The sequence below is a fragment of the Anabas testudineus genome, chromosome 17 (assembly GCF_900324465.2).
Source record: "Anabas testudineus chromosome 17, fAnaTes1.2, whole genome shotgun sequence".
Lineage (NCBI taxonomy): Eukaryota > Metazoa > Chordata > Actinopteri > Anabantiformes > Anabantidae > Anabas > Anabas testudineus.
In genome coordinates, this window is record NC_046626.1 from 8,439,221 (window position 1) to 8,454,710 (window position 15,490).

A 15,490-nucleotide genomic window follows, 5' to 3' on the forward strand; every position below is an offset into this window, starting at 1 on the left:
ACAAAAACATCCTTGCAGCATGAAACTGGCAGCTTCAAATTCCCACTATGGGCCGAGGCCAGTCGGTGACCCCCTCACTAATCGTTCGGGCCTTTCCGCTCGGCTTCGTCACTTTCCGTGCTCCTCCTATTAGTTCCCACGCACTCTCCTTTTCCTGCGCCGTGCTGGGCTGGAAAATGGCTGTGTAGGGGAGCTGGGAGTTATGAACGGGGAAAAGAAAGAGAGGAAGAAAGGAAGAGAGAGCGAGCAGGACGAAGTACGGACTGAACTGCGGGTTTGTTTGTTTGTTTTTTTTTTTTAGCTACGACTTTTTCGTGCGCACCGAGAAGCTCCGGTCCTCAGATGAAGCGGCGCTCGGACTGTGGCTGTGCTGCGACTTTGAAGTGTTGAAGCTCCGCAGCAGGAGTGAGAAGAGTCCGGGACAAATCCGCGGGTGAGTTGGTTTTCTTCTCCTCCAACTTCTCGCACATTTCCAGCAGCGTCACATCGAGGCAGCAGCCGCCGGACTGGAAAATGGTGGCAGCGCTGCAAGTGTGTGTGTGTGTGTGTGTGTGTCCGCTCCACGCTGCTGCTGCTGAGTGTGTGTGTGTGTGTGTGTGTGTGTGTGTGTGTGTGTGTGTGTGTGTGTGTGTGTCGTGGTTAGAAAGTTTTCCAAACGAGCCTCTTTTCTTCTGTCGCGTTTGCTTTTTTTGTTTGTTTGTTTTGTTTTTTGCAGCCTGATCCTCGCTGCTGTCGACAGTGTAGAAAACAACCAGTCCGTGAAGTAGCGTGAATATTTCCAAGTGGCTTTAGATTTGACTTCATCATTATTATTATTTTTAGTATGTTATTTGCTCAGAAGATGTGATTTTTAAAATCACTTTCTAAAGTTGCCAAACCGTGCAAACTCCACCCTCCGACCTCAGGAGGTGTTTCATGTCGCTTGTTTTGAGGTAAACTCGGTGTTTCCAGTGTTTTAAGTCAGACTGGAAAAGTTGCACAGCAAGCCGTGTGTGTGTGTGTGTGTGTGTGTGTGTGTGTGTGTGTGTGTGTGTGTGTGTGTGTGTGTGTGTGTGTGTGTGTGTGTAAGCGTTGCACCTTTCCTCTGCCTGCACACTGGAGGAGGCCTGACATGTGTGTCATGAGGATTTGGCATTCATGGTGGAGTTAATGGAAATTGTGCCACTTGCATAATAAGACAAGTCACTCAACTGTGTAGAGGACCCCCTCCACCCCCACCTCCACCTCCTTTTTCTTGTAATTACTGAAACCGTCCTTATGCAACCAAATGTCAATCCTCCATTATGCAGCTTCATCAGTGGGAAGCATGACTTGTGGCGAAGCCTTCAATCTTTATCAGTATGTCTTAAAATGCACCGACTAACTCTAAAGCCTTTCTTTCCTTCACTTCTCAGAGGCTAACGTCAGGTTCCACCACCACACTACAGCTGTGGTTATTTTAGTGAAATGTCCTTCAGCTGGGGACCCAGTTAAACTGAAATTGTGTTATTTGATCAAAATAGCAGCAGAATATGGCTTTAAGGCCACTTTAGGAACGACTCCGCTGGAAGTGCTGCAGACTCTTAGCTGCGATTTGTCCCCAACAATAATTAAACATTTGATAGTTGACAAAAAGAAATCTTAAATTACCATGGAGATAAATGAGCCAACTCGGTAGATATAAATCTCGACGGTCATGTGTAATACAGTTATTGAAAACCTCTGTCCTGGATGCGACCTGTTGCTGACAGGAGTTGGGAACATGACTTATTGACTTGATTGTCCTCTGCTTATTCCAATAATCCAGGAATAATAATCAACTCATAAAACACTGTCATATCAGAAAGTGGCCAATAGTGGTCAAACATATTTCACTTAAGTAGCAATACCACTGTGTAGAAGTAAATTCTACTTTACTTTATGTAAAAGTACTCATCAAGAATGTTTTTTTCATTATATATTATTATTTGATTATAGTTATTGGTGCTTCAATGTCCACTATAGTTTAATGTGGTAGCGGGTAAAGTTGAGGCTAATTTTAATATATTTAATACTTATCGTAACCCATGATAATATGCCATAATATTTGTTGATTATGTTTTGTGTTGTTTATCTTGATCTAAAAGGTAACTACAACCGTCTAATAGAACAAAAGTACAAAGTAGCATTAAATGCACATACACACGTAGAAAATTAACTTACAGTACTTGAGTAAATTGATTTAGTCACTTTTAGTTGGAGATAGTTACTAACGACTTACTACTCGCTAACTACACAGCAAAAAGACTGGTATTTTCAAATGGTGCAGACTTCTGAGATGTATCTGCATGTTGAGATTTGACTGCATGGGTTAATCTAGAATATAAGTAGCTAAGGTATTGAAAAGCCCGTCCGTTATATCTTCTGATAAACACTGAGAGGCCACTCTAAGTGTGGAGCCATGTGGCACAGTTGACTTTTCAAAACAGTGCCGTCTCAGTGCTACATAATCTTCATAGCAGATGTTTCTATTTAGCGACGTGAGCTTTTCAGCTTCATTATGGACTGTTAAAAATCAGGTGAACGTTACTTAAATCATAAATGCCTAAGCCCCAGTTTTAGTCTGGAATACGTTCTCACAAGCTCCCGAGTTGCTGGTCTGTCGTCTCTGCCTGTGGCGCAGTAGATTTTTCAGTTCCATGTGGACAGATGGCCCGAGGCCAGGCTGCATGCGTGGTGACTCTGTAGTCAGCTCCTCAGCAGCAGGGCCGTAAAGGGCCAACACATACACAGACTTTAAAGAAATAACTTTCTGGGTTTTAAAAATTGTTTAAGCACAAGAGACAATTGCTGTCTTTCTTTTTTTACCCATGAAAACAAAGTGTAATCTTGCATTCTGTCAGTTTTACGCTTTTATAAAAAATGTGCAGCCTAAGTCTCACCAGCCCTTCAGCTCTTTTTGAAACCTCATCATGTACAACCTCTGTTGATATTTGCATTGTATTTGTCGAAGCATGTTTCCCTTAATACTCTTGAATATATGGCAGAAATTATGGCTTCACTTAACTGTATGCTGACTGCATACAATCAGAAGCAGCTGCTGATGAAATACAAACAGAAGTCACGACTGATGATGTAGTAGGTTGAAAAGTAAAAGATGATGTTCAACACACCCTCAGGGGTGCAGAGAAACCAGTTCATCTGCATTGGTAACTGAGAGTTAGGTGATAAATTCACAGAAGTAATATAATAAATATTATAATATAATATTTAGGCATGTTTCATGCAGGTTCTATAATATCGAAATTATAGAACTGGACTAATATAGTGGTCAGACTGATACGTTAGCTAATGTTACACAAAATTTATTTTCTAGAAATTTTACTATATATATATATATATATATATATATATATATATATATATATATATATATATATATATATATATATATAATTGTACTGTAAAACTACATACTGTATAATATCATAGATAATTTGATAATATGTATTTATATAATTTTTACACATATAAATAAATTAAGACTAATTAAATTAACTTAACACTGTCAGACAATAGTAAAAAATACCCAGACAATAGTTACACATTCAAAGTGACGTCCTCCAGTGTTTTATTTTGATGAACTAACAGTCCAAAGTCAGTAGCTCTTGAATCACTTGATTGTGACAGTGATGCTCTGAGTAGCTTATTTGCCATTTTACATTATGGATCCCGGTAAATAATAAACAGGTCAGAGCTCCACTGGCTGAATAAACACATCAGCTCATTTGACGTCTAATAAAATCTACAGCAGATATATTTTTATTTTTAGTTAAATCTTTGTCTCATTATTATTCCACAGTTAAAATATCCATATCAGACTGTAATGACTGTGGAAGGATCGTCATATCTCACACGTCTTTAAATGGTTATGGTAGATACTTTACTAATATACTAGAGTAAAGTTAGTCACAATGGGACTAATCTCACAAAAGAACATATAAGCTAGTATGTCTTATTTTTTTAATCACCACATTTATCATCCTGCTACCTCAGAAAAACAAACATTACCTCCTGTCATGCCTTTGCACAACTTCAACATGACTCATGAAATTCTCTCCAATCACACACAGCCCTCAGTTTTTCCCTGTTCTGTTTTTCACCATTATCCTGTGGTACTTTCATTTAATTTAAATCATCACTTCATCAAAGATGATGAGCAATCATCAGGGTTGCACAGATGAAAAAAGTCAAGTGTGTGAGAAAAGGTGGAGTTGTTTGGGTCAGATGTTTGATCACTGCCTAGATACATTTTCTAATATTAGAACATTTCCTTGATTTGCCCGGCTTCTCTGCTGACTGGGGAGCACATGTCCACAGCGGCAGCCAATCACAGCACAGGATTAGCTTTCCCTCTCTCTAGCAACAGTGAGTTACTTGGTGCCTATTCATTAATTATTTTCCTGTGGTCTCCCTCAGCCGTTTGGACTCTGCTGATAGCAAAGTGCTCCGTCTCTGAGTCTCATTCTTCTTTTTCACTGCTTTCTGCCACTTTCTCCTGTGACTCAATAAAAAGTGGATTAATGGGATGGATCCTGTGATGTTGAGCTTCCCAGCTGCTGCTGCTGCTGCTGCTTTGCTGAACTGTGCGCTACTACAACACTGTCAGACCAGGACTGTAACAGAGATGACTCTTCTCTCACCTCACTCGGCCTTTTTAAATAATGGGAAAGGATCCCTCTTGAAGTGCTCACTGTACGCTGCTTTTTGTTCTACTGCGTCTTTGTCTTGTTTTTGACTCTTTTCTGCTACACTGCTCGGACTATAAACAAATACAACATGGCAACTGGAAAAACGACTGGACTTTTTCACTGGCTGAGGACTGGGGGGGGGCGTCAGTTGGAAGCAGGACTATGTGTTTGGGGGGGTGAAGAGCAGGTGGAGAGTGGAGGGAGGGGGATTTAGGGTTGGGGGGGGGGGGGGGGTTATGGTGGTGTGAGGATTGCGGGCTGTGGTTGGGTATGCCAGTGCCACGTGTCTAGCCTGGCACCTCTTGCTTCTCGGCTCGAAGGATGCTGGACCGAGAGTCTGCCTGAGCCTGTCCGGCTTCTCTCTGAACCAAAAGTGGGGTGAGTGTTGCACTCTGCTGCATCCTGTTATCACGCTAACTCTTAAATATTTATCTTTTTTTAAAAAGAGGGTATTCTTACACTCCGAAGGCTTGCAGTGAGTGTACGTTTGCTTTCTGAATGTCATGGAGGGACAGAGGATAATCTAGACTAAGGTTTGAAAGCATGCACTTTCGCATTCAAAAATGCGAACTGGAGGTTTAGGTTTATTTTTTATGATTTCACCTATTTTTAATCAAGGGTCTGCAATGCATCACTCAAAACATTTGTCCGTTCAGGAACGTTTATGAAACGATTGCACAATATCGGGCCTCGCAAACCAGGCCTGTAGTTATTTGGATTTGGACATTTTGGGAAATTGCCCCGCATAGCTCCTAACACCTGGTTTACAAGACCCAAACTTCCATCCACTTCCCCGTCTCTTTCACCCTCCCTCTCTACCTGGTTCATTTTGTCACTTACATCCTTTCATCCTGTGTAGAGAGGTTAACAGGACGATTGTCCTTGGTTGGTCCACAGACCCCAGATGTCGTATTTAATCTGGAAACCCTAATCTCTCTCTGTTCCTCGCTCCCTTCTTCATCTACCAGTATATTTGCAATTTTGAATTTAAACTTTGCTGTATCTTTGTTATTGCCCCGCTGAAATTATTTGTCAAAATAATATTTAACTGTGAATATTATAATCTAATGATTTCAACCATGGACATTAGGATTTTTTTATATAGAGTGTCTGATATATATCGTACTGATAAAATTCAGCGTTAAAAGGTAATTATTGCGCAGTTCTACTTGGCATTTTTTGGGGCCTTGAAAATTATGTTTAAACAAAAAAATTTGGTATTCAGAGTGCATGGGTTGACCTTTTGCTTAATATAGATACGATGATCTGATTAATTGTAAGGAATGTAATTTTATGCATGTAAATATTTTCTTTAAACTGGTGTTTTTATGGATTTGTGTCAGTCTTTGGTTGCTCAGTTGACTGTCCTTTCAGTTTTCTCATCTGGACTGGACTTGGTACAGTATGATTTAGCTATTTTGACAGAATGAAGCCGAAAATATTTCTGAGGCAACATAGAGCTGCCTTTTTTTTCTCTCCTACGGAGAGGAAAGTGTTGCAAGGGGTTCTGCATGTTTCAGAAAATTCTGGTTGCCAAACAGTCGTGGTGCAGGTCTTAATTGTGTTTGCATGCTCATCCTGCGAAAAGCTTTTCTTCGCCATTTTGCATGAATTTCTCTGGATGCTGTTAATCGTACATGTTGTTGTGTAAGTTGAAGGGACATTTATTTCACAGTGAAACTTCTTGTTCCTGTGGAAACTGTGATGTGTCAGTTAAGGCTGTGAGTGTGAATGGAGAGTGGAGGGAATGGAGGCTCCCATCCAGGGACCTAGTCTGCTGTTGGTTATGACGCAGCAGCATCATCCGATCTCTCTGTCCTAAGCGAAGACTGCACAAATGTATGAAGCTGCCGCAGTTCGCCATTTTCATGCACCGCTTAAAGCTTCATTTCACAGAAATATGGGCTGTTTTTCTTATGGCTGTTTTGTCAAATGCAATCGACCTCTAGTGACAATTTAGTCTTTTTTTTTTTTTTTTTTTTATTGCAATGTATTTGACTAATTTTTTCTGTTTTAATGTTGTCCAGGTCGGTCATAATCCCTGTCCAGAACATGTGGGAGCCTGAGAGAACCGAAGACGATTAAAGACCTTCCCACTCTGCTACTCTTCCTCCAATCCGACCACTGCATTTGACCGTCGAGATCCAACGCCGCAGGGCCCTCGACTTTCTCCGGCTGCTCCAGTAGTACCCAGCCAGCAGGTTTTCGTTCCTTGAAAGAGCATGTTGCCAACGTTGTCCCTTTGCTCCATCATCTGGCTCAACCGGGGAATCAAGCTGAGGAAAGTGCACTGGTCCACCAACACCGGTCAGGTCTGAAACCGCTGCAGCCACAGACGTAACAGCAGCAGAACAATATCTTGTCAACTTTAGAAAATGCTTCTAAGCTACGGGTGACTTCCTCTTCTCCCTTTTTCCCCCGATCCCCCACAACCCACAGAACTAACACTGTCACCAGAATTTAGTGACTCAACAACCTTTTTGGTTTCTGTGGAGGATTCCTGTAAAGCTGAACCGTGTGGTTGCAGTGGTACTCGGGCTGCATCATCTATTGCTCTGTTTCCCAAAATGGCGGCGGAAGGATTCCAGTACCGTGCCCTCTACGCATTTACCAAGGACCAGGAAGAGGACTTGGATCTGCAGCCTGGAGACTTGCTGACAGTCAGCAAGGCCTCTCTACTGTCCATGGAGAACTACCAGGAGGGCTGCGTGGAGGAGCCTGACCGCCTGGGCTGGCTCCTCGGGTACAACGAGCGCACAAAACAGAGAGGAGATTTCCCAGGGACTTATGTTGAGTATGTGGGCCCCATCAAGATGGCGCTCCCGTCAAGTCAACCCAGGTCCCAGCGACCCCTTCCTGCGGCTCCCAGAACAGAGTCATCTGAAGGTAAGAGCCTTTTTATATAAATTATTATCTGTCATGTTGTTTACTTTTTATTTTTCCAGCTGTGCAGCTGCATTTTTGTAACATATCCTACAGGTTCATGATACGCTCATGATTGACCACTGCACATCTGAGGTGTGCAGTAGTCAAACATTTTATATATATTTTTATATGTGCTTTTTCCTAAATCCTAAGTTTTCTCTTTTATAGTTGTATATACTTTTTCAGTATTTTTAGGGAGCCTCAATTATACAGAAACTACACAGTGAGTGTTGAAAGCTGTAAGCTAACAGTCGGCTAATTCAGAATCTTCTGTGAATTTGGGTCTTTCTGGATCTGGTCTTTGTTTTCGTTCTTCTGAGGATTTGTGAACATTGTTACTATGTCGTAACCAACATCATTGCAAAACTTCCTTCAGATAATGTCTAACTATAACAAATGGGTAAAAAGGTTCTGTGACATTAAAATGAGTTTAGTCCAATATGCAACAGTGTAATATAGATATTTTGCACAAGAACAAGGAATTAATTATTTAGTTAATATTTAACTAGATAATAATATTTAACTTTTTCTGAGGAAAAACAAACCTTGGTTGTTTTTGGTGCTGCTGGTCAGCCACCATGGGAGTTTTGATAGGTCCTCTCACATTTGGCAGTGACCTCAAACTGACCCTTTAATCTAGACTTAAGACACGTCATAAGCCTTACCTCTTTGGAAGCACAGCTAACCAAACTCTCTCCTGAATAATAAAGGGCTAATCCATTTACTTAGGCATGCTGGACTCACCCATAGAGGTCTGGCATTGATTCGGTCCATCTGTGTGGTTCCCTTTACATTCAACATTAAGATATGTCTTTGGCATGTAGAGTGGATCTGGGCCTATCTGCTCAAAAATGCTACTCGGCTCTTTTAATAAAGGGATAGCACAGTGTTTGTCTTTTGAGCGACTGTTTCAATAGCTGTGTTTGTATTTTGTGTAGTACGGTAGTTCATCTAGTAAATACAGTGTTAGATTTTTTTGCTCAGTGATAGGTGCTCTGTTCTTTCACACTTCTCTTTACTACCGCGACTTTGAGAAGCGTCTGGTATTTATTCATAATAGTTAGACCCTGCTTTTAGCTGAGACAACATCCAAGTCAAACATACACTTGGCGTTGATTGGCTGACCTGAGCAAGCTTGACTTCAAGTAAAAACTTTAATTTGTTACTAAAGTTCCTTCACACTCCCAAGATTTCCATCATTTGCTCCTCATATGCACTCCCTTACTTTTGGCTTCAGCTGGTTAATTTATTGCTTCCTTGTGTGAGATGCCAGAGAAAAAGGTGCATAGGGCCAAAACAGATAAATAAAAGTTTTTATGTCATTCTGCATATTAAACTATACATTCCTCTCCTGTCAAAAGCTGTATTCTCTGTAATTATCTCCATGCTTTTTTATGACAGATGGGCTAAGTACCACTCTGAGCACGTAGGCTGTGAACTCTGAATTACCTCTGGTTGAGCCAATTGGCTATTCATCGTGTACAACAAAGTACACTGGGCCTCATTCAAATTCATTAGTTGGAATTCATTTCTCAATATTTTTTCTAAGAAACATCCTAAAAAGAAGGGGATATTATAGCTCCAGCACACGTCTCCAGAATTCCTATCAGATGATAGGACTTCTTCTCCAATATTAGAATAAAAACATGAGTAAGGGGGGGATGTGTTGGTGAATAAGAACAGGACTTAACTTTCTCCAGCAGAGGCAGGTGAGGACAACAGTGTCCTCATGGCTTGACAGACAGTGAAACAAACCAGTTGGACAGCGGGCATTTGTGTCTTTGATTTGGAGAGACAAGGGTAGAGGAACCAAGCGAAGCAGCGGGACGAGGAGGAGGTGTACCTTGGCTTACTACCAAATCTGCGTAGTAGATTAGCCCACATTTTAACAAATATCATCTCAATTTCCCTAAAGGAACAGAGACTCCTGTGAATAGAGCAATTGTTGGTGTGAACCATTTAAAGCAATATTTGGCTTGGACAGGCAGCACTTTAGACTTGTGGTTAGGGAAGTTCTCCAAGTTACAATCTTACAATCTTAATGTTCATTCTTTAACAATTTGTTGAACATTTAAGTCAATGAGAAATTTAGCATTAATGTGTTTTTCTAAACTGCAATATTAGAGCACATCTTAGCAGATCAGCAGGTGAAGCGCTGCATGTGCACAGAAAACATTAAACAAAAAGAAAATGGGTCTTTTAATGCTAAACTCTACATATGCTAAAACCCACATTTACATGCAACTGGCCAGTTATCAGATTTTTGCCCAGCCCTTGAAAATTGCTTTTTAACCAAGACTGGAATATTTAAAGTATATTAGTGATATTTATGTTTAATGTGAACATTTGGGGTAATCTGGTGTCCCGAGAGGACCAGTATGATAGTAACATAGCACGATTTGATAGATTTTTCTGTGCACAACAATGTAGCCTAATTTATTTTGGTCTTATTCAGACTTATTTCAGTGTTTTTGGTGCTGCTGCAGCAATAATCGGAAATCTTTGCAAATGTGCATTTATAAAAAAAACTCCTCAGAAACCTAGTTAGGAGTGGACAGGTTTCATTGGCAGGAATGTTGCTGTTTTCCAGCTTTTATTTAATCCCTTACTCAGCTTAAGAAAGCCAGGATTCTCATTTGCATTTGAGAAATCAGGTTACTGCAGAACAACACAGCTGCTTAAGTGCATGTAAAAATCTACCGAAGCTTTCAGCGGTAGAAGCCAAAATGCTAAACACAATTATTGTTGACCAAACGATGCAAATGGCTCATCTTCTCTTTTTTCCAAATTTGAATAGTAATAAGAGGAGTCTGGGTTAGCACATTATATCATATTTTCACCTGTCATGTTTACACTTTGTATGTGTTCTGAATAGTTAAAATAAAATGTTGAGCAGCTCTGTATTAATGCATCACTATATATATATATATATATATATATATATATATATATATATATATATATATATATATATATATATATATATATATATATACTGTATATATGCTTAGATCTAGAGGCAAAACGTTTCTCAACTCGCAGCAGAAATAATTCTACAAACCCAAATAGTTTTTTGTTTTTTTTTCTCTCCAACCCTCTCTCCTGTGTCGCTCTCCTCTCCCTGGCCTCACTTTAACTGCCTGCTGAAGTGAACCATGGCTTGGCATTTTTGCAAACTCCTCCCTTCATACTCCCTCTCTCGCTGCCCTCCTCCTCTCCCTCTCTCCCTCCTCTCACCGATCCTCCCTCCATTTTTGCAGCCTCTCTCCCTGATTCACATACACATTTGATTCTGTCTCTGGGCAGCTATAAACTATGTTAGCAGGACCAGTTCTCAGAAAGGACAGGCCTCCACTCACTCTCCTCTCCCTGCGCCTTACCAGGAAAACACTTTCAAAGAAGCCATGGGGGGGGGCTGAGACAGTAGAGAAAGAGAATGGAAAAGATACGGAGAGGCTGGATATGGGGGGAGACGAGTGTTACAGTGCACACCAAGGCCACCCTATCCCACTGCAAATATAGGAACCAGCTGTATTTGGTTTCTCTTCTGACTGTTGCACTGTTCTCCTGGAGTTTAGTAAATTCAGCATGTTGGAGTTTGCAGGGCTATAGAAAATTTTATTTTCCGGAGCATTTCTGTAGTGCCAGAGCAATAAATGAGAACTCATTTATGCGTGAAGTTGTCTTACTGAAAGATTAATAGCTTTAGCAAACCAGAAACAAAGTACATTTTGTTCTCAAGGCAAGAGCGAAGTTGAATTCCTTCTTGACTTTCTTCCAAACAGTGATGATAGTAGTAAAGAAGACTATAAACCAAAATGTACCACTGTATCTGTCAGTGATCTGAACTCGGGTTGTAATATTTAAGACAAGATTTACGTAATACGCAATAACGTAACATGATTAGTATCTCCTTTCCAATTGACTTTGACTGTACTTGGACTATCTTACTGTAAATACAAAAACAAAAACATGTCTCGGTGAGTGTGCTTTTACAGATTTTATGGCACATTTCTGCGTCATCTCTACTCTGTGAAGTCTGTGTAGGCCCGAGGAAGAAGTACTGTGCAGCGCCCACCTGTGTTTGACATGATTGCAGGGTCTCACTTGAGCACGTGTAACTTTGAAGTATGTTGTGACAGACGAGTGGATGGTGCGCCTGGTCATGATGCATTGCCTGTCTACATAGTTGGGATGCAGTGAAGACATGTTGCAGTGAAACCTGACCAGCAGCATACACACTGTTACACACCATCAGTGAGCCAGACACCAACTGGCCTTGTCATCACTGCACACAAGAAGCACATGTTTGGAATAAATAGCATGATTTAAAACTGTTTGGGCAAATTTTATCCTCCCATCCCATTTGTCTTCAAAGGTGTTTACCCTCAATGTATGTTGAAATTGTAAGTGCATTTGGTCAACAGTGACATATTTCTGAAACAAAAAGAGTGAGAGTTGAAATTTTCCCTCATAATAGACGTCTTGTATGTGTGTTGTTGGTGCTGTGTCCTTATTTCAGTACTGTTCAAAAAGACATTCACACAAAATAAAAAGCGTTGGAGAGCTAAAGTTAATTCCTGTGCTTTATTTCAACCAGTGAAATCCTGTGAATGAATTAATGCTGTATCTCGTCTCTTGAAGAAGCTTCAGTATCTGACAGGGCGCTCTAAGAGGGAGAATGTAGCAGAGCCAGCTACATATTACATAAGCAGACTGATGCAGAAGATACAGAGCAAATATTTTGCTTCACATAGCTTTGCTTCATCCAGTCTACTTTTTCATGTCTGCTGCTTGCCTTGGCCTGAGTGAGCAAGTCAACGCAAACACACAAAGACAGGATCTGCAACATTCACACTTTCAGCTTCGACTGTAGAGAGCACACATCACGTGTAGGTTTCTATTTTTTTCAACAGCAAGGTTGTTGAGCTTGATCATGATTTACTTCTGCAAGTATCTGAGTTCAAAGCTTTTCACAGTCATGAGATCTTGTCTGTAAACATTTCTTAAAATGAATGCATTCAGTTATAAAACTTAAGGCAAAGCATACAATTACTTTTTAAAGGGCAAGAGTGCAAAATTGCATTCTCTGCCCTGCTTTATTCTCTATCTGTTTCTCCCACTGGCCATGTCTCAGGGCATGTCAAGTCATATGCCTGTCTGCCAGCGTGCACTCTGCCAAGGAAGTGGTTTTAATTGACTAACGAGTTGCTCCTACTTTATCTCTCTTTCTCTCTCTGTTTCCATACCATGCTAAAATCCTGAAAAGTCTGCAGGGCAGCAGCTGAAAAAGGGAAAAACAATGTTTGTACTTGTACAGAAAAGAAATGTACAATAAAATGAAGTGTTTATGTATGTGTGTATGTAGAAGAGAGAAAGTTGATCAATTTTAGGGAAAGTGAATTTGTTTTACCCCACAATAACCCCGTAATTGTTAGAAAATAAGGGTTTGAATAAGTAAAAAGAATGTAATTATTGTTCATCATCTCATGATACAGGTACAAAAAAAAGTGTTGTTTTGTGTAAAATCCTCTACTGATGATGTCAGTTCTCCTTTATCACAAGCAAAGGTGAAAACTAGTGTCACACTGATACAGAGCTGCAAAACCTGGTGTTTAATAGGATGACCAAACTGTGACAGGAAGTAGGTTTGGGATCCAGTTTGGTTTTGAGCTTTAAATGTCTCAAAAACCTTATTAAGTTTGACTGAGGTAAACAGGTTTCTGTATCAGTATAAGTGCAACCCCTGCAGATTGATGATTGTTATTATCAGAATTTGATCCAGTATCATTTTTTTTTAAGTCCAGAAGAGCTGTAGGATTATTTTATTATAACCCAGTTCATATGTGTGGTGAGCCAAGAGGTGAGACTGGAGGAGGTTGCCCAGAAAAGCAGAAGCGTGAGGAACATCTGGATGATTTTTAAGGCTGGAATCTGCTGCCACTGAGCAATTTTCACAGGAATGAATGGGTTCTCGTGATACGTCCACGAATAACACATCCATCACTCTATATCACTTTAGAGTATTTTAGCGTTAAATGTACAAATCCATTACTCAAACTGGACTTCCTGGACTGTGTCGTCTTATCATTCCAGCACCAGAGCAACCTTGTTGCTGTTTTTGGACCGAATGCCAAGTAACCGTGAGCACAGTCTGTCCTGAGTAGTTTTTGTGCCTAAACTTAGCAAACTGTAATGAGAGCAGTGGAAAATAGGAAAATAGATCATGTAGTAGCTTTGCAATCTGTGAACGAGTTGTTTTGAGTTGTGTTAATTAACAAAAGATTATTAAAATGAATAAAAATAATAAGTATTTTACAGTTAACGTTTAAAAACTGAACGGCACACTGAAGAGAGAAACTGTAATGAGAGAAGAGGGGGGTGGGGCCTGCCAGCCAAAATGGCCAACAGGGATAAAGAAGAGGCCGAGGTCTGTGTGTGCTCACTATAGAGCTGGAGACGCTGCCAGGCAAAGTTTCCATGTTTAACTGGCAGGCACGAAGACTCAGAGAGAGCGACAGACAAAAAGATGAGGGGGAAGATGAAGAAATGACTTGAATTAAAATGTAAGTGTAAGAGACCGAAAGAGAGTGAACGATAGAGAAGGAGCAAGAGAGAAAGAGACGGAGAGACCAAGAACGAGAGAGAGCGAGAGGGGAAAGGAATGTGCTGACGCTGCATGTCTTGTCTGAACTCCCCAAATTAATAATCAGCGGTTTAGCCGAGCCGTGCCAGGAACAGGAGCCTGCTGCCAAGTCCTGGCCAGGCCAGGCCCTCCCTGCTCCCAGCGTTACCTCCGCCCCTCACCCCTACCTCACCTCTCTTCAACTCCCAGCTCACAGCACAGCTCTGGGGCCAAATAGAAGGCAATGCCTGCCTTTCCTGGCTGGGCCGGACCTGGCACGCTGCCACGGGGCTTTTGCTTGTTCAGGAGTTTTGATTAAATCCTTTATTGTGCTCCACTCACGCAAAGAGCTAAGGCGAAACACCGAGCAGGACGGAGCGGAGGGGAGGAGAGAAAGCGAGAGGGGAGAAAAGAAAGGGGGGGGGGAGCGGGAGGGGGGGGAGGGAAATGGGATCTCTCTTCTTTCCCCCTTTGCTTTCTGCTTTTCACTTTCTCTTGGACTGAAAAGATGTTTGATTTAGTCTGTGGGGAGTTGTGAAGTAGATAAAGTTTTTGCTCACCATCAGCAGTCTGTTCTTTGTGGCCTTTTTACTTTCACTCCTCTGAATAAAACCTCTTTTCATTCTTTTTGCTAAATTGTTCTGGTTTTATTATCATATGTCTCATCAGCTAGACATCCAGACTACCGTACAAACCATCACAATGTCGTGCTCGTTTTTGGGATAACGTGCAAACAAATGCACAGAGGACAAATCCTCCAGTCCCTTTCGCAAAATGTATGCCAAGCTCCACCTGATCATGTTTTAGAGCATTCCCCACAGATGTTAGTTACACTTATAATGTTATACATGCTCTATTATCTCCAACTGCTCCTAGTTAACTGTGCCGTTGTCAGTGCTGCTGGTCTTTGTGAGGCTTTGTGCCAGAAGTGTTACAGTGATTTGTGTTGTTGTTTCAGCTGTTTCTGTGCCGGACCTGAGCGAGCAGTTCACACCACCCGAGACGGCTCCCCCTGTTCTTGTCAGCCTGATCCAAGCCATAGAGAAGAGAGGTATGACCAAGCAGCCAACACATTTGTCTGTCTCACTAACTGTCTTTCTGTCTCTGTGCGACTGTCTCCCTCCCGCCATCTGCGTCTCGCCCTCATGCCAAGATTTGCGTGTCGAAGACGTGTAGATGTAGATATATACGCACAGACGTGGATCCAGTGAGGCTGCCACACACATGTAGA

The 15,490-nt window shown here is 41.2% G+C and overlaps 1 protein-coding gene across 1 annotated transcript in view; it reads left to right on the forward strand.

Moving 5' to 3' along the window:
- The first annotated feature begins 132 nt into the window (after nt 1-132).
- The window catches only part of pik3r2 (phosphoinositide-3-kinase, regulatory subunit 2 (beta)), a 29,006-nt gene continuing 13,648 nt past the window's right edge, over nt 133-15,490 (forward strand). Inside the window, exons 1-3 of the mRNA XM_026374512.2 lie at nt 133-433; nt 6,737-7,595; nt 15,218-15,310. Of these exons, the coding sequence (XP_026230297.1) occupies nt 7,277-7,595; nt 15,218-15,310 (412 nt within the window). The 5' untranslated portion in view covers nt 133-433; nt 6,737-7,276. The remainder of the gene's footprint in view (nt 434-6,736; nt 7,596-15,217; nt 15,311-15,490) is intronic.